This window comes from Zalophus californianus, chromosome X, assembly GCF_009762305.2.
Source record: "Zalophus californianus isolate mZalCal1 chromosome X, mZalCal1.pri.v2, whole genome shotgun sequence".
In the NCBI taxonomy this organism is placed as follows: domain Eukaryota; kingdom Metazoa; phylum Chordata; class Mammalia; order Carnivora; family Otariidae; genus Zalophus; species Zalophus californianus.
In genome coordinates, this window is record NC_045612.1 from 1,157,479 (window position 1) to 1,170,580 (window position 13,102).

Sequence of the window (13,102 nt, forward strand, 5' to 3'; positions counted from 1 at the left end):
ATTGGTCATAATGGGAAAAGCCTGCAGCATGCTAGTTTGAGTACACTTAGTCACAGAATTGATCCCCTGCCCAGAGGCTGTGACTGCAGGCAGGACCGATTTCAATGATGTGGGCATAGTCAGAATGGGGTCATCATCAAGATAAACATCATCGTCGCCAAATTCATCCCCACCACTCTGAGCCTTAGGGGCTTTCCCCGCCAAGGGCATAGGCGGTGGTGGAGGAGGGAAAGGGTCCTGGGTGGGTATGTTAGCATCATTGCCCAGGATCTCAAAAGAGGATACCCCAGTGGGAGTCAGGGGTACTTTAATAGGATCTTTTTCCTCATCTTCAACCCATGATTTTAAAGATATCAGCTCAATTTTTTGTTGTGGCTCCAGGATTTCACAAATATGAGACCAAAGGCCCATTGTATTGGGCGGCAAGGCACCGGAGCCCCGCAACTTTATTTGATTTTTCATCTCTTGGCCCACCCGTCTCCAATCCTCTGGGTTTGTTGTTCCTTCTAGTGGGAACCAAGGGCACAAATCTTTTATGTTCCTGAAAAATTCCTGCAGTGTGGAGGAAGACACCTTATGCCCTCTCTCTGCCAATAAAATCTGCAGGGTCCGCAGAAAATATGCATGACTAGCGGACTGACTTTGTCCCATAATTTCTTACTCCTGTCGTGCCGGTTAAACGACCGGTTCTCTTACCTGGTTGATTGCGACGTCAGTGTCCAGGATCCTCTTTCATGTGCTCAGGTCCCTGTTCGGGCGCCACTTGCCACGGCCCGCGTGCAAGGTCGAACAGGGGTGAGGGTAAGAGAATGAAACATAAAAGTATGGGAACAGGAGGGTTGCCCACGGGGATGCCGCGAGCAACAACTTTATTCTTACTTACACACTTTATATAGGTTCAGGTTACATAACAGTAGGACGTAAACAAGTTCCACAGTTTTCTCCCTGCCCTCTCCTGGCTCCGTCCCAAGTTTTTGGTCCAAGGCCAGGTTCCTCAAGGACATAGTTTCTTCCCATGCCTCCAAAGGGCCTGGTGCGCTATTTTTCAGGGCTTATCAATAACACTGTAGTTTCTTAGCCTAAATACAACTCGGGCTAGCCAGTACCACATGTTCTTGTATGGGGGCAGCCAGGTGGCCATGGTTCAAAGGGATCAGGGAGCCTTTGCTCTACCCGATTAACCCCTTTGTTGCTCAAGGCTCCCGACATGATTGCACTACTGGGCACTTACCCCAAAGATACAAATGGAGTGATCCGAAGGGGCACCTGCACCCCAATGTTTATAGCAGCAATGTCCGCAGTAGCCGAACTATGGAAAGAGCCCAGCCGTCCATCGACAGATGAATGGATAGAGAACATATGGTGTATATATAGACAACGGAATACTACTCGGCCATCAGAAAAATGAAATCTTGCCATTTGCAACCACGTGGATAGAACTAGAGGGTATTCTGCTAAGTGAAATAATAAGTCAATCAGAGAAAGACAAGTATCATATGATCTCACTGATAGGTGGAATTTAAGAAACAAGGCAGAGGACCATAGGGGAAGAGAGGGGAAAATGAAACAAGATGAAATCAGAGAGGGAGACAAACCATAAGACACTCTCTCTCTTTTTTTAAAATATTTTATTTATTTATTTATTATTATTTATTTATCTGAGAGAGAGAATGAGATAGAGAGAGTACATGAGAGGGGGGGAGGGTCAGAGGGAGAAGCAGACTCCCTGTTCAGCAGGGAGCCGGACGCGGGACTCGATCCCAGGACTCCAGGATCAGGACCTGAGCCGAACGCAGTCGCTTAACCAACTGAGCCACCCAGGCGCCCACTTTAAGAGACTTTTTTTTTTTTTTTAAGTAGTTTCCTTTTTTTTTTTTTGATTTTTAGATTTTATTTATTGGACAGAGAGAGCACAAGCAGAGGGAGAGAGAGGGAGAAGCAGGCTCCCCGCTGAGCAGGGAGCCCAATGTGGGACTCGATCCCAGGACCCTGGGCTCATGACCTGGGCCGAAGGCGGCAGCCGCTTAACTGACTGAGCCAGCCAGGCGTCCCAAGAGACTCTTAGTCTTAGGGAGTGAGAGAACGAGACAAGGCAATCTGTTAAGACATACAACAGGGATTGGCAAACTACAGCCTCCTGGCCAAATCCAGCTCAGGGCCTCTTTTTTTTTTAAAGATTTTATTTATTTGAGGGCGCCTGGGTGGCTCAGTTGGTTAAGCGACTGCCTTCGGCTCAGGTCAGGATCCTGGAGTCCCGGGATCGAGTCCCGCATCGGGCTCCCTGCTCAGCGAGGAGCCTGCTTCTCCCTCTAACCCTCCCCCCTCTCATGTACTCTCTCTCTCTCTCTCTCTCTCTCTCTCTCTCATTCTCACTCTCTCAAAATAAATAAATAAATCTTAAAAAAAAAATATAAATATACCCCAATCTAATAAAGGCCATGTATGACAAACCCCGCAGCTAACATCATACTTAATGGCGAAAAGCTGAAAGCTCTCCCTCTAAAATGAAGAACAAGGCACGGCTGGTCAGAGGCATACTCAGTTAACTTTCCATCCTTAAATTTTAAATTTATTGAGAATTGGTTTTTGGCCCAGCAAATGCATACAAAACATATTTGTCCTTGAAAAGAATGTGCAGTAGACACACATCTGAAATTTAGATTTCGAATTTAGTGTTCGAAAAACGTCAATCAAGGTAGCTGATGCTATTGATCAGATGTTCTATGTCAGGAGCCAATAAACTTTTTTTTTTTTTTAATTCATTTGAGACACAGAGACACTGAGAGAGAGCGAGCGAGCATGAGCAGGGAGAGAGGCAGAGGGAGAGGGAGAAGCAGGCTCCCCGCTGAGCCGGGAGCCCGATGGTGGGGCCCGATCCCAGGACCCCGGGACCACGACCTGAGCCGAAGGCAGACGCTTAACGACTGAGCCACCCAGGCGCCCCCGGTGTCTTTATATTTTAATTATGTGGCTCACGTAGACAGCACGTAGTTTGGTCTTTTAAAAAAAAAATCTAACAATGTCTGATTTTAAATTGGATTGTTTGGCAAATTCACATTTAATATCATTACTGATATCGTTGGATTTAAGTCTGCCATCTCGCTATTCATTTTTCTTTGTCCCTCCTCTTTTTTTGTTTTTGCTCAACTTATCTGAGGCAAAATGCACACACGGAAAATTACACACATTTTAAGTATACAGTTTTATGAGTTATGACAAAGGTGTACACAGCAAAAGTCAAGATACAAAACCATCCCCGTCACTCTCACAATTCCCCCTGTGCCTCTGCACAGACACTCTCCTCCTCTACGTTCTGCTCCCAGATGACAGATGGGGCTTAGATTTGCCTTTTCTAGAATTTCCAAGAATCATACAGTAGGGGGGCGCCTGGGTGGCTCAGTCGTTAAGCGTCTGCCTTCGGCTCGGGTCATGATCCCGGGGTCCTGGGATCGAGCCCCGCGTCGGGCTCCCTGCTCGGCCGGAAGCCTGCTTCCCCCTCTCCCACTCCCCCTGCTTGCGTTCCCTCTCTCGCTGTGTCTCTCTCTGTCAAGTAAAAAAATAAAATAAAATAAGAATAAAAAAGGGCAGAAGACATGGACAGACATTTCTCCAAGGAATACCTACAAATGGCCAACGGACACACAAAGAAAAATGCTCAACATCACTCGGCATCAGGGAAATCCAAACCCACCCGCAATGAGATACCACCCCACACCAGGCAGAAGGGCTAAAGTTAACAAGTCAGGAAATGACAGATGCTGGCGAGGACTTGGAGAAGGGGGAACCCTCCCACACTGGTGGTGGGGAATGCAAGCTGGTGCAGCCACTCTGGAAAACGGTATGGAGGTTCCTCAAAAAGTTGAAAATAGAGCTACCCTAGGACTCAGCGATTGCACTACTGGGCACTTACCCCAAAGATACAAATGGAGTGATCCGAAGGGGCACCTGCACCCCAATGTTTATAGCAGCAATGTCCGCAGTAGCCGAACTATGGAAAGAGCCCAGCCGTCCATCGACAGATGAATGGATAGAGAACATATGGTGTATATATAGACAACGGAATACTACTCGGCCATCAGAAAAATGAAATCTTGCCATTTGCAACCACGTGGATAGAACTAGAGGGTATTCTGCTAAGTGAAATAATAAGTCAATCAGAGAAAGACAAGTATCATATGATCTCACTGATAGGTGGAATTTAAGAAACAAGGCAGAGGACCATAGGGGAAGAGAGGGGAAAATGAAACAAGATGAAATCAGAGAGGGAGACAAACCATAAGACACTCTCTCTCTTTTTTTAAAATATTTTATTTATTTATTTATTATTATTTACTTATCTGAGAGAGAGAATGAGATAGAGAGAGTACATGTGAGGGGGGGAGGGTCAGAGGGAGAAGCCGACTCCCTGCTCAGCAAGGAGCCCGATGCTGAGAACAAATGATCTCAGCTCTTGTGGGTCTGAAAAATTATTTTTGCTTTCTTTTTAATTGAAGTAAAGTTGACATAACATAAAATAAACCATTTTAAAGGCAACAGTGCAGTGGCATTTAGTACATTCACATGTAAAAAAAATGCTGAGCAGGGCTGGCACAGTGAAGAGAGCAGCCGGAGAAATTGGACAAATTAGCCTCGGATAAGAGGGCAGAGACCTCTTCTGCCGAGGCAGGAACGAGGCAAGGGTGTGTGCTGCTGTGGGCAAGTGCAAAGATGTGATATGGGGCGCAGAGCTGACAGACTTCTTGGCCGATGATCCGAGAGGAGGGGAGAGAGTGTACCACAGAGGGCCTGGTAGGCCATGGGGGGCGACTTTGGCTTTGGCTCTGAGTGAGATGGGAGGCGCACTGAAAGGTTCCGAACAGGAGAAGGAGGGACCTGCCTAATATCTTATCACTGATCCTGAGTTGGGGCTCTGCTGGGTTGGTGATGGGGAAGTAAGGGGACTGTTGCAGATGGTTACAAGATCTAGGGTCCTTAGTCAGGTAGAAGCTTCTGAGGAATTGAGTTTGATGTCCTTATAGGAGGTGCATGCACTCTGGCTTCAAGGTTTGGCAGCTTCTCTTCGTGTGGGGTTACTGTTTCCATTCTCCTGGCCTCCACCTTACCACTGGCCTCCACCTTACCACTGGCCTCCACCTTACCACTGGCCTCCACCTTACCACTGGCCTCCTGAGCCTAACCTCACTCCACCAGTTCTGAGTCTTATTTTCTTAAGCTTGAAACCTGTCTTCTTTGTCTCTGGACCATCCCTCGCCCCCACTCCCTTTTGTAAATTGGAACCTCCAAACTTAGATCCTCATCTGACTCTGAGTTGGACCCTACAGGTTTCTGTGCGTGGTTCCATGCAGCTGGGGAATGAGACCCTGGTGTCCCAGTTTCTTCTGGGAGGGCTGACTGACACAGAGGAGCTGAGGCCCTTGCTCTTTGCGGTTTTTCTGCTGGTCTACATAGTGGCTGTGGTTGGGAACCTGGGCATTGTCAGCCTTATTGTAATGGACGCCCGACTTCACAGCCCCTTGTACTTCTTCTTCGCCGACCTTTCACTGCTGGGCACCGCCTATATCTCCAGCACAGCGCCCCGGCTGCTGGCACACCTGCAGGCACCAGTGCGGACCGTGCCCTATCGTGCTTGTCTTACCCAGATATTCTCTCTCCACTTCCTGGCTCCCTGGGAGTGCTTCCTGCTCACAGCCATGGCCCACGACCGCTATGCCACCATCTGCCGGCCACTGCACTACCTAGTCCTCATGGGCCAACGGGACCTGCGCAGGACTGGCTTCAATCTCCTGCCTGCTTGCCTTGGCCAATGCGCTCACCCACACCATCCTTGCAGCTCTACTCAAGTTCTGTGGGCCTCGCCTTATCACCCGCTTCTTCTGTGACCTCCCTCCTCTGATCAAACTCTCTTGCTCAAGCACGTGGGCCCATGAACTTGCCCTGTTCTTCTCCAGCTTTGTGGTGGCTCTTGCACCCTGTGCCCTGGTTGTGATCTCTTACATACACGTCGTGGCTGCTATTCTCAGGATTCGCTCCGCTGAGGGCCGAGGAAAAGCCTTCTCCACCTGTGGTGCTCACATCACTATGGTGTGCGTTTTCTACATCACTTCAGTCCTCTGCTACATCCTCCCCAGCTCGGCATACTCTGGCTTGTGGGACCGGGTGCTCTCTGTGCTCTACGTGGTCCTCACTCCCATGCTCAACCCCATCATCTACAGCATGCGAAACAAGGAGGTGAAGAGGGCTTTGTTCCAGGCCCTTGGGAAAGAAAGTGCCTCCTAGGCACTAGTCACATCAACTCAAGGCCATACTTCTCCATGGCGAGGCTGGTACATGCCTGATGCTTTGGGGGTGAATCCAATCACATAGGAGTTTGAAATTTCATGTAGATGATCCATTTGGTGAATCCTATTTTGTGTGCCAGGTTTCCCCCCATTTTCAGCAAAGATCAAATATTTCTGTCGTGGTTTTTGATTCTAATACATTGTTTTCTATTTATGGAAGTAAAACATGGTCATTGGATAAGCTGTGCAGTTACAGAAACTTATAAGGTGACACCCCCCCAAATGCCCTCTATAAGTCTCACCGCCCAGAAAGAACCACTGTGAACATTCTGATGGTTTCTTTCAGGTTTCCTTCCGAACTACAAATGTATGTGCATGCATATTTAAAGTAGGGAAACAAAACTGGAATCATAGTGTACTTACAGTTTCGGATGCTTAGATATTTTAAATTTTTTTCCACTATAATATATGCTTATTATAAAATCACTCATGCCTTACACTAAGGTGTGTTTTTAGGATCTCAGCATCTGTAGTAACCACTATGAACAGTTTTATGTGTGTTCTGCCAGTTTTTTCCCTAGGATATATTAACCTGCATTCATAATTTTTTTTTTTACATAAATAGGATCATACTGTTAAAGTAGGCAGTTAGGGCGCCTGGGTGGCTCAGTTGGTTAAGCGACTCCCTTCGGCTCAGGTCATGACCCTGGAGTCCCGGGATCGAGTCCCGCATCGGGCTCCTTGCTCAGCAGGGAGTCTGCTTCTCCCTCTGACCCTCTTCCCTCTCGTGCTCTCTGTCTCTCATTCTCTCTCTCTCAAATAAATAAATAAAATCTTAAAAAAAAAAATAAAATAAAGTAGGCAGTTAGACATGAGCTGGAGGCAAAGGCGGTGATAAATAGGTGACACAACATCCTGATTGTGGCTTTTAACATCTTGGCCTTAGGGCTTCCAACACCTGGGGGGCTGACAGACCAAGAGCCACGGTTGCAGACCAAGTGTTCTCCTCTTCCAGCTTAACCCCAGGGTAACCTATAGTTTCATTATAATATATTTACATTGTGGTTTCAACCCCCTGTGCGTCACCCCACCCCCATGAGGGGAGATGGCCCTGACAGTTCTGGCAAGAACCGTGTAGGGCCAAAAACTCCCCTTCCCAACCGGTAGGAGCCCCTTAGATGATTGGAAACAACCTCAGTCGGAGACACCCCCCCCCCCAAGCTATGACCCATAACTTATGCAAACAAAAAGAAATGACACCTCTAGCTAGCTCCGGGGCAGTTGCCACCTCTGGGCCTGTCCACTCTCCCACCTTGAGAGTGTACTGTCCTTGATAAACTGCTTTGTGCTTGCTACCTTCCTTCTGGTTGTCTTTATTTGAGCCCGGATCCTCATGTAACTCTTTGGTGGGGGATCCAAGAACCGAGACCTCCATTCACACAGTGCAGACTCTCCCACCCCTAACAATACCGTGTACCAAATGGACTGTTTATAATCCTTTTTCCATGAATTCCGTGTTCCTGTCATTTGTACATTTTTCTACTGGGCTGTTTGTCTTTTATGTATTTATTTCTAAGAGTTATTTGCATTTTCAAGATATTAGCTTTAGTTTACCATTTGGGTTACTAATGTTTTCCTAACTTGTTGTTTGTCTTTTCATTTTATTTATGATGTTTTCTTCCATAACAGAGCTTAACATCTTTGTGTAACTAGACATCGGTGTTTGTTTTTTGTTTTGTGGATTTTTGCTTCTGGATTTTGCATCCTGCTTTGTTTACTATTTGACTTACAAATAATTTTCTCAATTGAGTCCCAATTTGATGCTTTCATGGTGTTCTCTACCACAAATAACTTGACCTTTCCTTGTATTTAGACACTGATTCATTTTTTTTTAAAGATTTTATTTATTTATTTGAGAGAGAGAGAATGAGAGATAGAGAGCACGAGAGGGAAGAGGGTCAGAGGGAGAAGCCGACTCCCTGCTGAGCAGGGAGCCCGATGCGGGGCTCGATCCCAGGACCCTGGGATCATGACCTGAGCAGAAGGCAGCCGCTTAACCGAATGAGCCACCCAGGCGCCCCACCCTTTCTTTCTTTCTTTTCTTTTCTTTTCTTTTTTTTTTTTTTTTTACAGATTTATTTATTTATTAGAGAGAGAGAAGGGACAGAGGGAGAGAATCTTTAAGCAGACTCCCCACTGAGTGCAGAGCCCGATGTGGGGGCTTGATTCCCACAACCCTGAAACCATGACCTGAGCCAAAACCAAGAGTTAGACTCTTAACTGACTGAGCCACCCAGATGCCCCTTATGTGCTCTCTCAAGTTTGGTTTCACTCTGTCTTCTGACTCTTAATTTTACATCTTTTTCTCCAGTCACATCTCTGGCTTGGTCCCTTAGAACACTGCTTGTATCCTGGCTGGTAAGGCTTATCTTACCTTCCCATGAGAACATGGGAATTGTGTTTGATTCTGGACATCAACTTTGCAGCCACATGTCTTGGCCTTTCTCTCCAGAGCCTTCACTTTACTATATAGCAGAGTAATGTTCCCTCATTCCCTAGCCAGGTAATGTGCTATAATTACAGACACCTGGGTAAATATGGCATGGGGGAACTTACAGTTCCTAGAAAATTATGAACTCAATAACCTGAAAACTCTATCGCCACTAAAATTAGGACTGTGTATATTTACATATATGTGTGTGTATACAATCTTTTTAAACAAAATATTCATAACAGCATTATTTATAATAGTTTTTTTTAGAAGAAAAAAAACCCCAAATGCTCAAGCATCCCCAATGCAACAGTCCCTTGATGCCCTAACCTCTCTCTCATCCCCTTCTTCTCCTCATGTTTCTCCCTGCACCCTTGGGAAGGCAATCCAAGCTGAGTCAATCAAATCTCTCTATCTGTCTTCCTCTGTCTCTGTCTCTCTCTTCTCCCACACCAATCCCAACTTTCTCTACTGTATCCTTCAGGTCATTTCTTCAGAGAGGCCATCCCAGATCACTCAACCTAAACTTGCTGGAGAAACAAATGTGCAAGAATAAATGAAGATGTGGGTTTAGACTTTGGTGAAGACAACATTTCAGCTGAGTAGAGATATATGGATTATTCAATAAATGATGTTGAGACACCTGACTAACCTTGGGCGGGGGAGGGACAAAATTAGATCAGTGTGTTTCACACCAAAATGAATTCCTAGTATACTAACATTTTAAAGTACCAGAAGATGTTACGAGTGACAAATTTTATAATTTTACGGTGGGTAAGGCTTTCCACTGGACATAAACTACAGGTCATAATGAAAAAAATCTATCACGGGGCGCCTGGGTGGCTCAGTCGTTAAGCGTCTGCCTTCGGCTCAGGTAGTGATCCCAGGGTCCTGGGATCGAGCCCCGCATCGGGCTCCCCGCTCCGCGGGAAGCCTGCTTCTCCCTCTCCCACTCCCCTTGCTTGTGTTCCCTCTCTCACTGTGTCTCTCACTGTCGGATAAATAAAATCTTAAAAAAAAAAAATTTAAAAAAAACAAAAGAAAAAAAGAAAAAAATCTATCACTTAAATACATTTAAATTTTTAAAAACCCTTCTGTATAGAAAAGAACTATGAACAAGGATACAGTGAAGCAATGAGGAAAGAAAGTATTTTCAAATTATGACAAAGATTTGGTATCTTTAATATATAAAGAGCATTCACCAATCAATAAGTAAAACACGACTATTCCAATTAAAAACTAGATAAATGATATGAATGGACAGTTCTCAGAAGAGATACCACTGGCTGAATGTCATATGAATTGTTGTCAAGCCACGTTAAAAATCAAAAGAAAGTGAAACACTATTGAGATATGATTTTAGTTACTATATGGGCAAAGACTTAAAAGTATAAAATGTTCTGTTTGGGGTGTGTTATGGGCTGAATTGTATCCCCCCTCCAAATCCATATGTTGAAATCCTAATCCCTAATGGGACTGTATTTGGAGATAGGGACTTTAAAGAAGTAATTCAGGTTAATGGGGTCATAAGTGTGGGCCCCTAATCCAATAGGTCTGCTGTCCTTATTAGAAAAGGAACAAACACCAGAGAGCTCTCTTTCTCTCCACACACTCAAGCAGGAGGCCTTACCAGAAACCAATGTTGCTGGCATCTTGATCTTGGACTTTGAGTCTCCAGAACTGTGAGGAAATAAATTTCTGTTGTTTAAGCCACTTAGTATGTGGTCTTTTGTTATGGCAGCCCGGAGCGGACAAATACAGGGCGGGAGGTAAGAAAACAGACACTCCCATACACAATTGGTTGGAGTTGAATTGCTGCAACATTTTTGGAGGACAATTTGGTAATATGTATCAAACACGTTTAGAGGGGCTTCCTCTGGGGTGCCTGGCTGGCTCAGTCAGTAGAACATGCAACTCTTGATCTCAAGGTTGTGAGTTCAAGCTCCGTATTGGGTGTTGAGCTTATTTAAGAGGAGAAGAAGGGGAAGGAGAAAATAAAATAAAAGGGCTTGTTCCTTGACCCAACAGTTCCCCTTCTAAAAATCTATTGTATACAATACATTACACAAAACAAATGTACCGGTTATTCATTTCAGCATTGTTTATAATACTGAAAAATCAGAAACAACCTAGAGGCATATATATATAAGAGACTGGTTAAAATAACTATGGTATATACATCCTGTGGAATATTATACAGCCACCGAAAATAATGTGGAAGCCATAGGCTTCTCCATCTCCACTGTACGGCCCACTTCTGGGCCAATTTTGGAAGCACTATCTGGAAAGGGATGGTCCCTCTTCTCGTCCCTCTCCTCCATCTGCCCCTTGCAGTCCCTCCTCTCCTTCTTTGGAGTCTTACCCACAAAAGACTCATTTTTTTCCCCTTTTCTACCATAATATGGCTTGATCATCAAGAGGCCAATCCCTTGGCAAGAAAATAGGCCCATTTCTCCCTTAAAGTAAAGGAGGGTCAACTTCTCAGATCATGATAGTGGGTTAAATAATGAATAAAACTATGGCTCCTCAATTCAGTAATAGTTGAGACATTCCTATTGCGAGTGAAAAAAAAAAAGGAAAAAGAAAAAAAAGCAATCAAAAACATCCACATTGGCTTAAGCCAAAGGGAGAATTTCTGGGTCCGTGTAACTGAAAGGTATAGAGATAGTCTCTGTATTCAGGCATGGCTGGAGCCAGCCTTTGGTTCTCTGAAATTTGCCTTTCTTGCTCCAGCTTCCACTCTGTCCAGTGTCAGCCTGCCCCTCTGCAGCCCCTCTGCAGCCCCCAAAGTGTCACCGGCTTGGATGGGATTGCCATAGCTAGAAGAAAGCAGTGCTCTGATTGGCCAGGCCTGAGCCACATGCCACCTCTTAAATCAGAGATGAAGTCAACTCCATCAGAAGCATAACCCCTGAGCCGGCCCTGCCCCCAGCGTGCTCAGACGGCCGCGGCGCAACTCCTAAAGCCTCTGAGCGCAGGACTGTTCCTGCTGAACCTGCCCCCCCTACACCCCCCCGTAAAAGCCCAGTTCACCTCAGAACGTGTGCTTCCGACAGCCTAGCCAACCGCACGTGACCAGCTGGCTTTCTGCATATCCCCCAGCCAAGTCCTTAGCTCATGGGTTATTAAAAAAGAGGCCCTCCTGGGTGGCTCAGTTGGTTAAGCGACTGCCTTCGGCTCAGGTCAGGATCCTGGAGTCCCGGGATCGAGTCCCACATCGGGCTTCCTGCTCGGCAGGGGGTCTGCTTCTCCCTCTGGCCCTCTTCCGTCTCGTGCTTTCATCTCTCATTCTCTCTCTCTCTCTCTCTCTCTCAAAGAAATAATAAAAATTTATTTTTAAAGATGTTATTTATTTATTTGAGAGACAGAGAGAATGAGAGAGAAAGCACATGAGATGGGGGGAGGGTCAGAGGGAGAGGCAGACTCCCTGTTCAGCAGGGAGCCGGGCGCGGGACTCGATCCCAGGACTCCAGGATCAGGACCTGAGCCGAAGGCAGTCGCTTAACCAACTGAGCCACCCAGGCACCCACTTTAAGAGACTTTTTTTTTTTTAAGTAGTTTCCTTTTTTTTTTTTTTTGATTTTTAGATTTTATTTATTGGACAGAGAGAGCACAAGCAGAGGGAGAGAGAGGGAGAAGCAGGCTCCCCGCTGAGCAGGGAGCCCAATGTGGGACTCGATCCCAGGACCCTGGGCTCATGACCTGGGCCGAAGGCGGCAGCCGCTTAACTGACTGAGCCAGCCAGGCGTCCCAAGAGACTCTTAGTCTTAGGGAGTGAGAGAACGAGACAAGGCAATCTGTTAAGACATACAACAGGGATTGGCAAACTACAGCCTCCTGGCCAAATCCAGCTCAGGGCCTCTTTTTTTTTTTAAAGATTTTATTTATTTGAGGGCGCCTGGGTGGCTCAGTTGGTTAAGCGACTGCCTTCGGCTCAGGTCAGGATCCTGGAGTCCCTGGATCGAGTCCCGCATCGGGCTCCCGGCTCGGCGGGGAGTCTGCTTTTCCCTCTGACCCTCCCCCCATCTCATGTGCTTTCTCTCTCATTCTCTCTGTCTCTCAAATAAATAAATAACATCTTTAAAAAATTTTTTTTATTTCTTTGAGAGAGAGAGAGAGAGAGAGAGAGAATGAGAGATGGAAAGCACGAGACGGAAGACGGCCAGAGGGAGAAGCAGACTCCCTGCCGAGCAGGAAGCCCGATGCGGGACTCGATCTCGAGACTCCAGGATCCTGACCTGAGCCGAAGGCAGTCGCTTAACCAACTGAGCCACCCAGGAGGGCCTCGTTTTTAATAACCCATGAGCTAAGGACTTGGCTGGGGGATATGCAG

At 46.2% G+C, this 13,102-nt stretch overlaps 2 protein-coding genes across 3 annotated transcripts in view; one reads left to right on the top strand and one right to left on the bottom strand.

The window, feature by feature from the left end:
- Positions 1-13,102, bottom strand: part of PLXNA3 (plexin A3) — a 217,448-nt gene that overhangs the window by 32,745 nt on the left and 171,601 nt on the right. The gene's annotated exons all lie outside the window — the stretch shown is intronic.
- LOC113933905 (olfactory receptor 3A3-like) lies at positions 5,340-6,276 on the top strand. Its single transcript, XM_027614271.1, is given in 2 exon segments — positions 5,340-5,756; positions 5,758-6,276. Coding segments are annotated over 2 exon segments (936 nt in total).